This window comes from Triticum aestivum, chromosome 6B (assembly GCF_018294505.1).
Source record: "Triticum aestivum cultivar Chinese Spring chromosome 6B, IWGSC CS RefSeq v2.1, whole genome shotgun sequence".
NCBI classification, from domain to species: Eukaryota; Viridiplantae; Streptophyta; class Magnoliopsida; order Poales; family Poaceae; genus Triticum; species Triticum aestivum.
This window is the reverse complement of record NC_057810.1, coordinates 640,592,328-640,606,557: the sequence shown is the minus strand read 5'-3', so window position 1 is coordinate 640,606,557 and position 14,230 is coordinate 640,592,328. Positions and strand designations below refer to the sequence as shown.

Sequence of the window (14,230 nt, the reverse complement as noted above, 5' to 3'; positions counted from 1 at the left end):
TCTACTCTGACACCTGCGTGACCGGCGGGCCTCTTCACCGACCCCGGTGGCCTCGCACGACAGGCGGCCCCTCACGGCCGTCGTTCGCGCACCGGCCCCCGCCCGTCGATCTATGCCGGCGGTCACCGCCTTGCTCCGACCGGGACACCTGCATCGCCTTGACCCGGCGGCCTCGCGCCATGCAACGACCAATCATAGCCGTCGTTCGCGCGCCGACCCGCCCATCGATCCACGTCACCCACCTCCACCGCGTCTACATGGCGGCCCGGCGGTCTACCTCGCCGGCCTCGTCCTGGGCTGTGTCGGGACGGCTGCTCAGGACGGCTCGTCAAATGCCTCAACTCAGGCGCCGCTACTCCGTGGGTCGCTTGGGCCTCGCTGCCCGAGCACCGGCACTGCTTTGGCAGCCCGGGTGCCGGTGCTGACACGCTCGTCCGCACGACGTCCCACACCGTCCGTCGTCGCCGGCCTCATCCCGGACTCCGCCGCCACCACACCTCCACCGAGCGGTGTCCCCGACCTCGCGCGCGTTCGGCTTGATCACCCGCTCGCCGCCACGATCCGACCCATCTACGTCGTGCGACCAACCTGGCCCGTCGGTTGCGCGTGCCTCCGCAGGTCCCGTGAATATTGTTCCCGAGTTCAGCGCGCCCCTCCGCCGATCGAGCAATGGGCTGCTGTTGCGTCGCCCTGTCGGGCCACAGCACTGCCGCCCCATGGTTCTCCTCACGGCTGCATCGACTCGTGCGCCGCTGCTGCGTCGTCCCTACGGGCCGTAGTGCCGCGATACATAGTCCCAGCGGCCGCCCCGAGGCCGTCCCCGTGGTTGCACCGACCCGTGCTCCGCCGCTGCACCGCCCCTTCGGGCCGTAGCGCCGCGACCCATGGTCCCCTCTGCCGCCCTGAGGTCTTCCTGCCTTCGTCGCGACCTGCCCGCCGCTGCTGTGTCACCCCTTCGGGCCGTAGCGCCGCGGCCCGTGGTCCACTCCGCCGTCACCGCGCGTCGACCTCCCGTGATATGCACCACGCCGTCTCCCTTGGCGCGGGAACGCCACCATCCGCGCGCGGTCTTCGTCACGTTGTTAGGATTTTTTTGCCTAATTCGAGCCGCGGTCCTAACCGAGCCGCCGCCTCCGCCGCTACCCTGTAGCTGCCGCAGCGGCCCTTCCACCCCCTTCGTCTTCATCCAGCACCAGCCCGCCGTCAGCCTCGCCGTCATCTACCCCGACCACCGTTGGTGACATTGGCCCCGCGCCGATGGACACCGCAATCGTCATCGAGTTCTTCTCTGCTGGCCCGTCTGACTTCTCCGACATGGCGTACAGCTCATGCAGGTCCCTCGTCTACGCATGCCTGGTGCTGGCGACACCGATGCGTGCCTTCATCCACGACTGTCCCCGGGCCTGGCAAGTCTGGTCAGTGCTTCGTCAACTTCGTCTTCGTCCGTCTACGCATGCGCGGTGCTGGCAACCCCGGTGTGTGCCTTCGTCCATAATGTGTCCCCGGGCTTGGCAAACCCGCCGCGACGCGTAGTCAACAACATCTTCTTCCCGGCGCACCACTACTTCGACACCACTGCGCCCATGCTAACTCGGCGCCCCCTTGCGCCCGCGGCTCCACGGCGACTTCCTCGACACCGGCCACCCCAACTCGACATCGACCACGACATTCTTCGCACGGTTACCTCGACAACGGCTCCACCACCCACGCTCTCGGCTACCTCGACAACGACACAAAGGGCTACCGTCTTGTTTGAGCAACCTCGTCGTTTTTCACTCCAGCCACGACTCCGCCATGCATCGACCGTTACGATTGTGGGGGTGGGGGGGGTGTCCGTCGGCTTGCCTTCGGATTCTTCTCCAGTTTCGCCGTCTGCGTCGCTACCGTTGTGACCGCGGGGGATGTTGAGTATCGTGATTATTAGGAAAGACGAGATAGATTAGGATTAGTTCTGGCTTGTCTTGTACTCCAAATAGATCATTGTACTTCTATATATATATGCCCACAAGGTTCAAGCAATACAACAACACCTCTCTTCCTTCTAACAAATCTAACCATGCTTCTAGCCTAAAAATAATATCTAACCATGCTTCTCTGCCCGCGTCTCCACGTCCAAGACATGGTGGCCTTTGCCGTTGCCGGGCTCGTGCTGCTTGCCGTGGCCGTTGGTCACCGAGGTTAAGGGCAGCTCGCTGGCGACCTTGACGCTCACGTCGGATACTTGGCTGATGTCGTCCTTGATCTTGCCCCAAATGAGAAAGTAGAGGCCTACCACGATGATCACTGCACCAGTCACACTGAAAGCAAAAATGACATGATATCATTAGTATTGTCGCACTAATGTGTAGTACAATATTGTATCCTCGTCAATCTTGATATGCTAGCACACTAGTGTAGTACTTGTACCTTCCGAGAGTGATCTCCTCCTTGAGAATAATGGAGCCCATGACGGCGGTAATGATCATGCAGAGCGGGTTGAAGGCCGTCACGAACACCGGGCCCCTTTGCCTCGACACGACGCCCTGCAAGTAGTACGCCACGCCGGAGCACACTATGCCGGCGTAGACCACGGTCAAGAGGCGGTTATCGAAGCCGATAACCCAGGCCTGGGTGTTGGCGCGCTCAGCGACGAGGGCGACGGCGCCGCTCATCAGCGAGCCCATGCCGCAGATGAGCGCAGTGACGGAGAGCTCCGCCGGGTAGCTCCGCAGCGTGCTGGACTGGAGAATGAAGAAGCACGACCAGACCATGCAGGAGCCGATGAGCATCATGGTTCCTTTCAGCCAGTCCCGCGCGGCGGCGGCGGAGCCAACGGCGCCCTGGCCACCGGCAGTGGCGTGGTGCTGTCCCTTGGTCCACGGGAAGTGCATGGCGGGTCCGTGGTAAAGGATCATCAGCACGGCGCCGGTCACCGTGAGGACCGTGCCGGCGATCTTGGCCTGGCTGTGCAGGCTGCGCAGCCGCACCTTTTCCATGCGCAGGATGAGGGCCAGCACGAAGGTGACGGCCGGGAGGGTGTTGAGGAGCGCCGTTGCGAATCCCGCCGAGGTCAGCTTCGCTCCCAAGAAGTAGAGGTTCTGGTCGATCACGGGCCTGAGAGACCCATGCAACACACAGCACATCCACCTACGTGTCAGTCAGTAATCAAGAAGGAGTCCTGTGTAATCAACCGTACGGACGTACTCGAGGATTGTGAGCCCCATGATCTTGAGGAAGATGGTGGTTGTCATCTTTGGCCTCCGTCCCCTGCACATCTTATACGAGCGTTAGGGCGCAAATACACAATTAGGTAGTGTTCTGTTCTCTCATGGATCATGATCTAGGTAAATATGAATCGAAATGAGCTCGTATAATTTGAAGTGTATGAGTGGATGTAACGGTGCATATGCTTCTGGTTGACATGTGGGGTCTGGTGGTTCCATGCATGGTAGGCCCTCCACCAGTGGCCAATCAGGTCACACTGCCTAGTGGAGGTCGTCCAGGTGCGTTTACACGTACGTAAACACACATACCGCACACAGACCGGTTAGCTAGCCACATACACCTGCTCATTGTGTCATTTTCTACTTATGCTAATTAATGCTCTCAGACATTCTGATTGATCCATCCATATACAAATGACGATTTAATGCCTGACCAGGAAAGCCCGGAAAGGTAGCTTTGCCGGTGCAAAATTGAATAAGGTATCAAGATGTGCACCTACACTTTAATGGATTAGGATCCATGAGTGCAGCTTGCACCATCTATATGAGACAAACATACCCCTCAACGGAAAATTCTAAATGAGACAAACATGAGAATATATGAACCGAGCAAATTGTACGTGTGTGTTGATCGATCATGGGGGTGCACGTTTGGCAAGTTGGCGATGTTAATTTTCCTGATCTTCCTTCGATCCTTTTGTTCAGTTGTCCTTAGTTAGCTCCTTGAAAGTTTGCATAACTAAATAAAAGTGAATGCTAGAGTGGGAGCATCGGTCGGAATAGTGGCAGCTAACTGAACATCCAAGCGTGCTTCTGCAAGTTGTGATGTACTCCCTCGACTCACAAATATAAGATGTTTTGGATATTTTAATATGAACTACATACAGACTGAAATGAGTGACTAAAAACACTAAGACATGACTATATACACCTGATTTTTTTTTTAAAAAGTTAGAACATCTTATATTTGTGAACGAAGGGAGTAAATTTCTGGTAAAATATGAAGCGCTCATGCATGTGTTAACTAATTAATTAATGATCTATCTCTAATCATCTAACTCATGACAATATAAACAATCGGGCCCTTGCTTGGATGGTTAATGAGATCATTATTGTACTATAAGCTAATTAAGACAACTCGCATATATTTTGTTTCATATCCTGTAATATGGTTCGGTAATGGTTGCATTTGTTTTGTATTCTGCTTAATAATTAATGAAAATGGTTGTGTGCCTCGCAGTAATGTAGAGACCGAAGGTTGTAACCTCCTTTTCGATAGAGAAAAGTCCCGTATTGTGTTTTGATCCACGAGAGTGCAGCTTGCACCATCTAAATGAGACAAAAATGAGATCAAATTGTACGTATGTGTTTGCTCGATCGTGGGGGTGCACGTTTGGCAAGTTGGCCTTTTTAATTTTCCCGATCTTCCTTTACTATATTGATCCATTTGTTCTGTTGTCCTTGGCTCCTGGAAACTTTGTCTAACTAGCTAAAAGCAAAAGCCAGAGTGTATGGGAGCATCGGTCAGAATAATGCTGGCAGCTAACTGGACATCTATGCATGCTTGTGTAAGTTGCGCTGTATATTTTTGGTAAATCTTGAAGCGCTCATTTATGTTGGAACCATCTACTCTAACTAATTAATGATCTATCTCTAGTCCTGTATTTCATGGTAGCTCATGAAATATAATCAACCGAGCCCTCGCTTAGATGGTTAATGAGATGATTTAATTCTGAGTTAATTAAGATCATCACATCTCGTATTGTGTGGGGAACTGGTGACTTTGCCGTTTGACGTACTGTTGAAGTAGAGGATCGTCTGCTGAAGTGTACGTGTTGATAGGTGCATGCAAGTGTAACCGAGCATCATGCGCGATGGGTGCATGCAAGTGTAACCGAGCATGCATGTCATCACACGTACAATAGGCAACATTGATGAATGGTGTGCATGCATGCCATCCGCATGATGCGTGTGGATGCGAGCGAGCCCATGATGCAATACCTACTACACGACGATGTACGGACAAGAGAGTGGCGCCTGTGTCCGAGAGCGGCGTATGTGTGAAAGAGAGTAGTTAGTCGATGCATGGATGAAAATGGAACTAGGTAGGGTTACCTCTCGAAGTAGAGGGCGAAGGGCGCCATGACGGCGGTGGCGACGAGGTTACGGTAGACGACGAGGACGAAGTGGCTCATCCCGGCCTTGAGGGACGCCACGGCGATGATGTACATCCCGGCGAACCCCACCTGCAGCAGCACCATCGCCAGGTATGGCTTCACATCGCTCAGAACTTTCCACCCCATACCCATACTTCTATCTCTCTCCTCCGGCTAGCTACTTCTCTCTCACTCAGTAGCTGGAGCTCGATTTGACTCACGCTAGCAATGGCTGTGAACGATGAGGCGATGAGCTCACACTGAAACCGTCTCCTTTATAGACGCTCTCCACCGACACTGTGCGGCCAACAGTACATGTAGGGTTCAGGAGCATGATGAAAAGCGTTGGCCCATCGCTGGATCCGAGTCATGGATCCGCCTGCCACAGCATGCCCTTTGCGTCCCAGTGCTAGCTTAGCTGATTGTAAATCAAGAGATTCTTCCGAAAGGACCAGAATCATACTTTCAAAGTTAGTACAAAGTTGAGTCACTTATTTTGAGACAGGGGAAGTATATCTTTGTTTTGCTAATAAAAGTTGAGCTAAATGCACTTGAGTTTCTAAAAGTTTCATCGAAGTGCCAGGTTAGTCCTAATTCTTTCAAAATGTACATTTAGGTCCTAGTTCTATGTTAAGTGGTTGACCCGAGGTCCTCTTTAGTATGAGCACTCACTTACCTACTCGTACGGCACATTGACCCATGCCGCGTCGACAGAGGGGGGCGCAGAGGGAGTTGTCCTGCCAAAATAGCAAACGAACTCAAAAACTGGCAAATTTTTAAACTGAGTTGTGTGTGTAAGGCTGCGGTTTTCATTCAAAACCCTTACACTTGGGGGAAGAGTGTCCGGTTTGTACACGAGGTGGATGAAGTTGTTATTGTATCAATCTTAAAGTTTTACCACACGAAGACACCATGCAAAGTTTCATCCATTTCCAAACTCTTTTGCACGTTCATAGGTTTTTGCCATTTTTAGTTGTCGGACAGTCAATTAATTAATGCCACAAAAAATAGCAAACCAACACAAAAACTGCCGAATTTTGAGCATGAGGCTTTGTATGTTGTGTACTAATCATAGAGTTTGAGGTTGAAATGATGTAGAAAAATGTACGTAGAATGTCGTGTAGAAGGGTCGATAGAATACTGTCTTAAAAGTGGTGGCCGCTAGGTAGTGCGCACCACCGTTTTCCCTTTCGGATGGAGGGCGGTATCCTACGCCCGTTACTTCTACACCCACGACGCGCACAGTTCAATTTTTGCCCAAAAAACCGCTTCAATGCCCGGTGCTGGTATGGTCAGCCTTGTGGTATATCTGCTACACGGTCGCCAACTTTGTTGGAACACAAGTAAGAACCAAGGGTTTTCCGGTTGAATTTGATGATTGGAGGAAGGTTGATCTGTCTAAAAAACTTGCTTTATGGACCGAGGCAAAGGTAATACTTGGTTGCTGCTGCTATATTGTTATTGGTTGCTGCTATGTTGCTATATTGTTATTGGTTGGTGTTGCTATATTGTTATTGGTTGCTGCTATGCTGCTATATTGTTATTGGTTGCTGCTATGCTGCTATATTGTTATTGGTTGCTGCTATGCTGCTATATTGTTATTGGTTGCTGCTATGCTGCTATATTGTTTAGGAGTGACTAATGAGTTAGTTTATGTTGTATTGTTCTCTAATGCTTATTTCCAAATGCCAAATTTTCAGTTGTTTTGGGAATTAGATGAACGAGTTTTCCAATGGTATATGAAAACATCACAAATTAAATGAAAAGACTTCAAATCAGACCTAAAGAGGGATTATTATGATGAATCATATGAATATGATGAACTTATAGCATCATGTGATGCTAGAGTTCATCCTGACCAATGGAAGTTGCTTCTTGCATTTTGGTTGACTCCAAAAGCTAAGGTATGCTCTGTGTTAGGTTAGTATTGACCTTTGATTATACTTGTGTGACATGATTGCTTGTGTGACATGATCTTTATCAAATCATTTGGTAGGCTCGCTCAATAAGAGGTAAAAATAATCGAGCAAATCACACGCAAAATCACACATCTGGAAGTAAGAGTTTTGCTCGGGTTGACACTGAAATGGTATGCAACCATGCTATTCCTGTTCTAAACTTTGATGTTTGTACATTTTGCTCATTGTTTTAATCTTTCTTATCACTTGACATAGACCGAGGAGCTCAAGCGCCGCCCACATAGACATGAATTGTTTATTGAAACACATACACATCGAATTAGTGGTTTCTTTTCTTTTGTGCTAATCGAATTGCTATGGTAATAATCTAGAGCACTTGGTTTCTTTTCTTTTGTGCTAATCGGTCACCTATTAAGTAGTGATTGTTGTTGCAGATCAAAGATCCCAAGAAGACATCTAATGTGCCAGGAGGTGCAGGTACTATGATATACATCAAATTTACATGCCAAATAAAATTAATGTGCCTTAGTCTGTTTCTGCCCACTTATCTGTCCTATAAGACCATTGATGTATTGAATAGCTGTCAATCTCCATATTTGTGTGCACCTTGTTATCTCCAGCCCTTGGCACTTCTCCTACCTTGGAGAAATTTAACAAGTAAAAATCTGCAGCTGTTTGTCAATCTCCATATTTATGCGCACCTATTTCTGTTTATAGCTCCATATTTATCCATACAAAAAAGTATATACAACTAGCTTGACACCTAAAAGCTTGTTTAAACTCTTGGGCAACTGATTGACACCTAAAAGCTTGTTTAAACTCTTGGGCAAATAAGTGTTTAGTAATCTGGAAACTAAGCATATTAAATATGGCAACTAAATACTATATAGAGGGAGTACTTCTATTTTCTGGCAACTAATCACTTGCAATGTTTGGTGGTAGTAGTCAGTGCCAAAGAGTAGTGAGGCCACGTTCTAGAGTGTTCTGTTACATACTAGCTTGGGGCCATTTCACTATGTTTTCTTGTGCACTTTGCCCAAGGTGTGCTAAAATTGACTTACAACAGCCAGTGCAACAAATAAAAAGTAAAAAAAATAGTGATTCTGTACCGTGTTTCTTTGCTGGGATGTTTCTTTGGACGTTTGTGTCCATTCTAATTGCTCTCCCCACTGTCATGCTCTTTTTGCATTTTTAAAGAAAAAAAGAGAGGAAAGACATGAATGATACATGCATTCAACAGTTGACGGTGCTGCTCCTACATCATTCTAGATAGATGCCGACATTTCTACCAATTTAAAACTCTCTCTCCCTACTAGTGTGTTGTTGTACCATAGTCACATGCGCGTATAGTAGTCTGCCTAGCTTCAGTTGTACGTATGCTCTGGAGCTTTGGTCAGATTTTTGGCTCACCCACGAATCCCTGAAATTTTGGCCGTAGGATTGATAAATCCAACGACAAGTGTGAATACTAGAAGATGGCTGAATGTTCATGTACAGTTTGGTACCTTGATTGACAACTGCAAGTTTCTCTTTGTCATCCCCTTTTGAGCTTTTTCAAGGGTCTCATGTATTTCACATAAAAATTATTCATGATATGTGGTTAATAAAATGGAACTATAGACTGGACGTGCATAGTGCCAGTGTACTAGTAATGATAGTAATAATAGTACAGTAATGCCATATCACTATTCAGGAGTTTTGAACAACTTTTTGGTTGATTACACTTTCTTGACAATTCTTGACAAATTCGTATGCAATGTTTTTAGGTACTTAGGCACCTAGCATTGGATGTGAGGAGGACTTGGAGTATCTTGGAACATACATGGGTGTGCACAGTATTTTGGAAGCCAACTTCAATCATGTCACGAATCTGATGTGTGTTTCGAACCATTTGGTGCTTCAAGTGTTTTGGAGTAGAAACTTTGTGCTCATGGATGTGACTTGTGTGCTCTGGATTAGTGTTTGTGTGACTTGTGTGTTGTGGATGGTTAAACTATACTTCTGGTTGTGCTTGTGAACCTATGTCGATATATATGTCTATTTGTGAACCTATGTCAGTATATGTCTGTTCGTGAAACTATGTCAGTATATGTATGTTTGTGAACCTATAATCATTGTTGTCCAATGTGTCCATGTTGATGTTGTTTATCAATTGCATCTCATTATATAGGTGAAATTATTGGTTTGGCTTTGCACTACTTACCAACAAGTTATCTGTTGGTAAACAAATTCTTGTAGAGCAACTGTCGGCCATGGCTACTAGCTAGCTAGGCATGAAAAGTGTCAGCAAACATACATACCTACACGAACAGACTATGTGTTGGCCAAGATATATACCTATATAGACAGCACAAGTGTCGGCAAAGGTGCAAATATATCCAAACAGAATATGTGTCGGGATAGTTATATACCTAGAAGAACAGCATATGTGTCGACAAAAGTAGGGTGTAAGTGCACACCTGAACTGTCGGCGTACCTAGGATGTATGCCCACAAACCATCTGTCGGGGTAGGTAGGGTGTATGTCCACAAGCAAACTGTCAGCGTAGGTAGGGTGTATATTGTCTGAAAAAGTGTCGGCAAGTGAACTTCTGTCGGCAATGCCTTTCCCCACAGCAAGTCCTCCGACTGTTTTCTCTTTTGTCAGCATACGTGTTAGCGACATGCTATGTGTCGGCAAAGGTACCCTATGCCAATAGATTGTTGTGTCGCCGAAACTTGACCGTGGTGTAGTGAACCCCTCCCCCACCCAATCTTGCCCGACTCAGCGCCACTCCCCTCGTCGCTGCTGATCCCCTTGTTGTCACCGCTCCCCTCCTTGCTCCGCGGCCCTCATCGCCGTTGAGGTGTTGGGTAGGAAACAAAAACTTTCGCCATACGATCACCATCCCAGGAACACTATAAAGATGCATACAAGCTTAGATCGGATCGTTACCAACTTCGAGTTGCAGCGGAACAAGAGTTGGTGTGGATCGAACTTGAAGTCCCTCAAACCATCCGCGACGATCCCTCGTACAAAAGGCCGAAAGCACGACCTCTACGCCTGCATGCTTGACGATCGGGCATCGCTTCACCTACAGAGCTAATCGTTGCCGGAGAATTAGAGGAGGGAGAAGAGAACCTCACGCGGCTTCTCTATTATGAGGATTAGACCGAATTAGAGCTAGTTATAATCAAGATCAAGTCTAAATAAAAAACTAGAACAAGAGAGAGGGGAGCGCAGATCAAGGGAGAACTTGCGTGGAGGGAGGGGCCAGGACAACTTGGAGGAGGGAACCCTTGGGTCATCACCAAGGAGGAGGAGTCCTCCTCCAACTCCCCTACGCCCCTTAGCTTCTCCAATAAGCTAAAAGGGGGACGCCATCCTTACATGAGCCTTATGTTGGGAAACGTAGTAGAAAAAAAATCGCCCTACGATCACCTAGGAACAATATGAAGATGCATTAACGATTTGGATTTGATCATTACCAACTCCAAGTTGCAGCAGAAGAAGATGAGCCGGTGTAGATCATACTTGGAGCCCCTCGAACCGTAGATGAACGATCCTGTGGACCGTCCATGATGACCGAAAGCACCATCTCTCTATAAGTTGCAAGCATACGATTTTCATGGTCCGGCAGCGCTTTGCTGTCCAGAGCTAATCATCGTCAGAGAATTGGAGGAGGAGATTAGAATCACACTGGGCTTCTAATTATGCGGATTAGAGGATCTAGGTCTATCTCTATGTGTGTTGAAAAGGTGCAAAAGACTATAGTATATATAGCTTAGAGGGGAGAGGAGGGGGCGCTGTAAGGGGGGAAAGGACTCCCCCACCTTGCGCCGGTGAGGGAGTCCTGGATTAGGGGGTCCTCGGACAGCCGGACTATATGCTTATGCCGGACTGTTGGACTATGAAGATACAAGATTGAAGACTTTGTCCCGTGTCCGGGTGGGACTCTCCTTTGCGTGGAAGGCAAGTTTGGCAATTCGGATATGTAGATCCCCTTCTTTGTAACCGACTCTGTGTAACCCTAGCCCCCTCCGGTGTCTATATAAACTGGAGGGTTTAGTCTGTAGGAGGAGAACAATCATAATCATAGGCTAGCTTCTAGGGTTTAGCCTCTACGATCTCGTGGTAGATCAACTCTTGTAATACTCATATCATCAAGATCAATCAAGTAGGAAGTAGAGTATTACCTCCATAGAGAGGGCCCGAACCTGGGTAAACATCGTGTCCCCCGCCTCCTGTTACCATTAGCCTTAGACGCACAATTCGGGACCCCCTACCCGAGATCCACCGGTTTTGGCACCGACATTGGTGCTTTCATTGAGAGTTCCACTGTGTCGTCACCATAAGGCTTGATGGCTCCTTCAATCATCTACAACGACGCGGTCCAGGGTGAGGTTCCCCACCAGACAGATCTTCGTATTCAGCGGCTTCGCACTGCGGGCTAACTTGCTTGGCCATCTAGAGCAGATCGACAGCTACGCCCCTGGCCATCAGGCCAGGTTTGGAAACCTGAACTACACTGCCGACATCCGCGGAGACTTGATCTTCGACGGATTCGATCCCATGATAGGTGCACCCTACAACCACGATGAGCATGACCTAGATCTGCCATCAGATGGTGTTCAGGAGATCGCACCTGCAGCTGCCCTGGCTTTACATCCAGTGTAGATCATGCCATCCAAGGACGAGAGGATGGACCCCGCCATAGAAGCTGCACACTCAACGGCGATAGAGCCGAACATAGATTTCACTTCCAATGAGGTCTGTGTCATCGGACCCTCGGACTCGTTTCCGGCCATAGGCTCCGAACCGCGTGTATCCGTGCCCACAAGATCTAACTGGGCACCGATCTTGGAGTTCGGCTCTACGGACATCTTTCAACACTCTCCCTTGGGTGACGTGCTAAACTCATTAAAATCTCTCTCCTTGTCAGGAGACTCTTGGCTGAACTATGTCCGGCTTGAGTGGGAAGCGGACGACGAAGGAATTCGTTACCCACCCACCACCCACTTAATAGCCACTATCGACGACTTAACCGACAAGCTTGATTTCGACTCCGAAGACATTGATGGTATGGACGACGATGCCGGAGAAGAACAGGAGCCACCGCCCATAGGGCGCTGGATGGCCACCTCATCGTACGACATATATATGGTGGACACACCCAAAGAAAACAAAGGCGAGGATCAGAAGGATGCAATGACTCCTGAGAAGCAACCAAAGCGCCAACGTCAGCAGCACCGCTCTAAACCCCACCATAGCAAAAACAGCGATACCGGTACAAGAAAGAATAACACCCCGGACGATGCCGAGGACAACGAAGACCCCGCAGACCCAGCGATGGAGCAGGACGAGCAAGGAGACGGCAAACACAGTCCGGGGCCGCTGTCCGATCACAGTGATGCCTAAGACAAAACTTATAAACCTGTCTCCGGAGAGGAAAACAGTCCGGACGACAATGCACACATCATCCCGGAAAAACACTTGGAACAAGAGCACCTCCACAAGAGACTTATTGCCACCGCAAGGAGCTTGAAGAAGCAGAAGCAACAACTTAAAGCCGCGCAGGATACGCTCAACCACAGATGGAACGACGTCCTCGACACTGAGGAAAGATACGACGGTGATCACTAGACAACGCGCTACCCAAAACGTAAGCTGCTGCCCGAATTCGACGACGAGGCTATCGCGCCCATTCCGCCGAAAAACAGTACGGCCGGTCTGCCAGACCGGCCACCTCGTGGCCAAGACAAAGCGGCTAATGATGCCGCACACAAATCAGAACCCCATAAAGGAAGGGAGGTCGCAGCCAAGTACCAGAAACACGATCTACGTGAGCACCTGGACAAAAGAGCTGGCATAACTAGGTCCATCTACGGATCTAGGAAACGTGTTCCTATGCAGGATCGCGGCCACCAAACCGACTATACTGATCGACTACCAGCTCGGAATCAACACCAAACACTACAGTCGTCGGACCCATGCCACGACAAAGTCAAGTACAGGGGTGCCGCCCTGTGCTTCACCAACGAGGTGCTGGGTCATGAATTCTAGAGGGGTTCAAACCCGTAAACATCGAGGCATACGACGGAACAACAGACCCTACGGTCTGGATTAAGGACTTTATTCTTCACATCCATATGGATCGCGGAGACGATCTCCACACCATCAAATACCTGCCCCTCAAGTTGAAAGGACCAGCTCGGCACTGGTTGAAAAGCCTCCCTGAAAATTCCATTGGAAGCTGGGAGGAACTTGAGGGTGCTTTCAGGGCTAATTTTCAAGGGACCTATGTCCGACCTCCGGATGCAGACGATTTAAGTCATATAACACAACAACCCGGAGAGTCAGCCCGTAAGCTTTGGAACAGGTTTCTCACCAAGAAGAACCAAATCGTCGACTGTCCGGATGTAGAAGCCCTAGCAGCTTTCAAACACAGTGTCCAGGAAAAATGGCTTGCCAGACACCTCGGACAGGAAAAGCCAAGGACAATGGCAGCCCTAACAACTCTTATGACACGCCTTTGCTCGGGCGAGGACAGTTGGTTGGCCCGCAGCAGTACCAGCGATCCAGGCACATCCGAAATCAGGGATGGCAATGGAAAACCACGATGCAATAAAAACAAACATCAAAATAATGAAGAAAGCCCAGACAATACAGCGGTAAATGCCGGATTCAGGGGCTCCAGACCCGGTCAACGGAAAAAGCCATTTAAAGGCAACAGAGATGGTCCATCCAGCCTAAATAAAATTCTAGACAGGTCCTGTCAAATTCATGGCACCCCCGAGAAACCTGCAAATCACACCAACAGAGAATGCTGGGACTTCAAGCAGGCCGGCAAGCTAAACACCGAACAGAAAGGGAAGGAGCCGCTAAGTGAAGATGAGGTCGAATCCCGTCAGCCGAACACTGGGGGCCAGAAAAAATTTCCACCGGAGGTCAAAATAGTGAACATGATTTATGT

General features: G+C 49.0%; 1 protein-coding gene across 1 annotated transcript; it reads right to left on the bottom strand.

Moving 5' to 3' along the window:
- Positions 1-1,964: 1,964 nt before the first annotated feature.
- Positions 1,965-5,575, bottom strand: LOC123134654 (WAT1-related protein At1g44800). Its single transcript, XM_044553862.1, has 4 exons — positions 5,319-5,575; positions 3,184-3,246; positions 2,407-3,093; positions 1,965-2,297 (listed from the first exon to the last, which is right to left on the bottom strand). The coding sequence occupies exons 1-4, from the start codon at positions 5,510-5,512 to the stop codon at positions 2,081-2,083; spliced, it is 1,161 nt and encodes a 386-aa protein (XP_044409797.1). The 5' UTR covers positions 5,513-5,575; the 3' UTR covers positions 1,965-2,080.
- Positions 5,576-14,230: the final 8,655 nt, after the last annotated feature.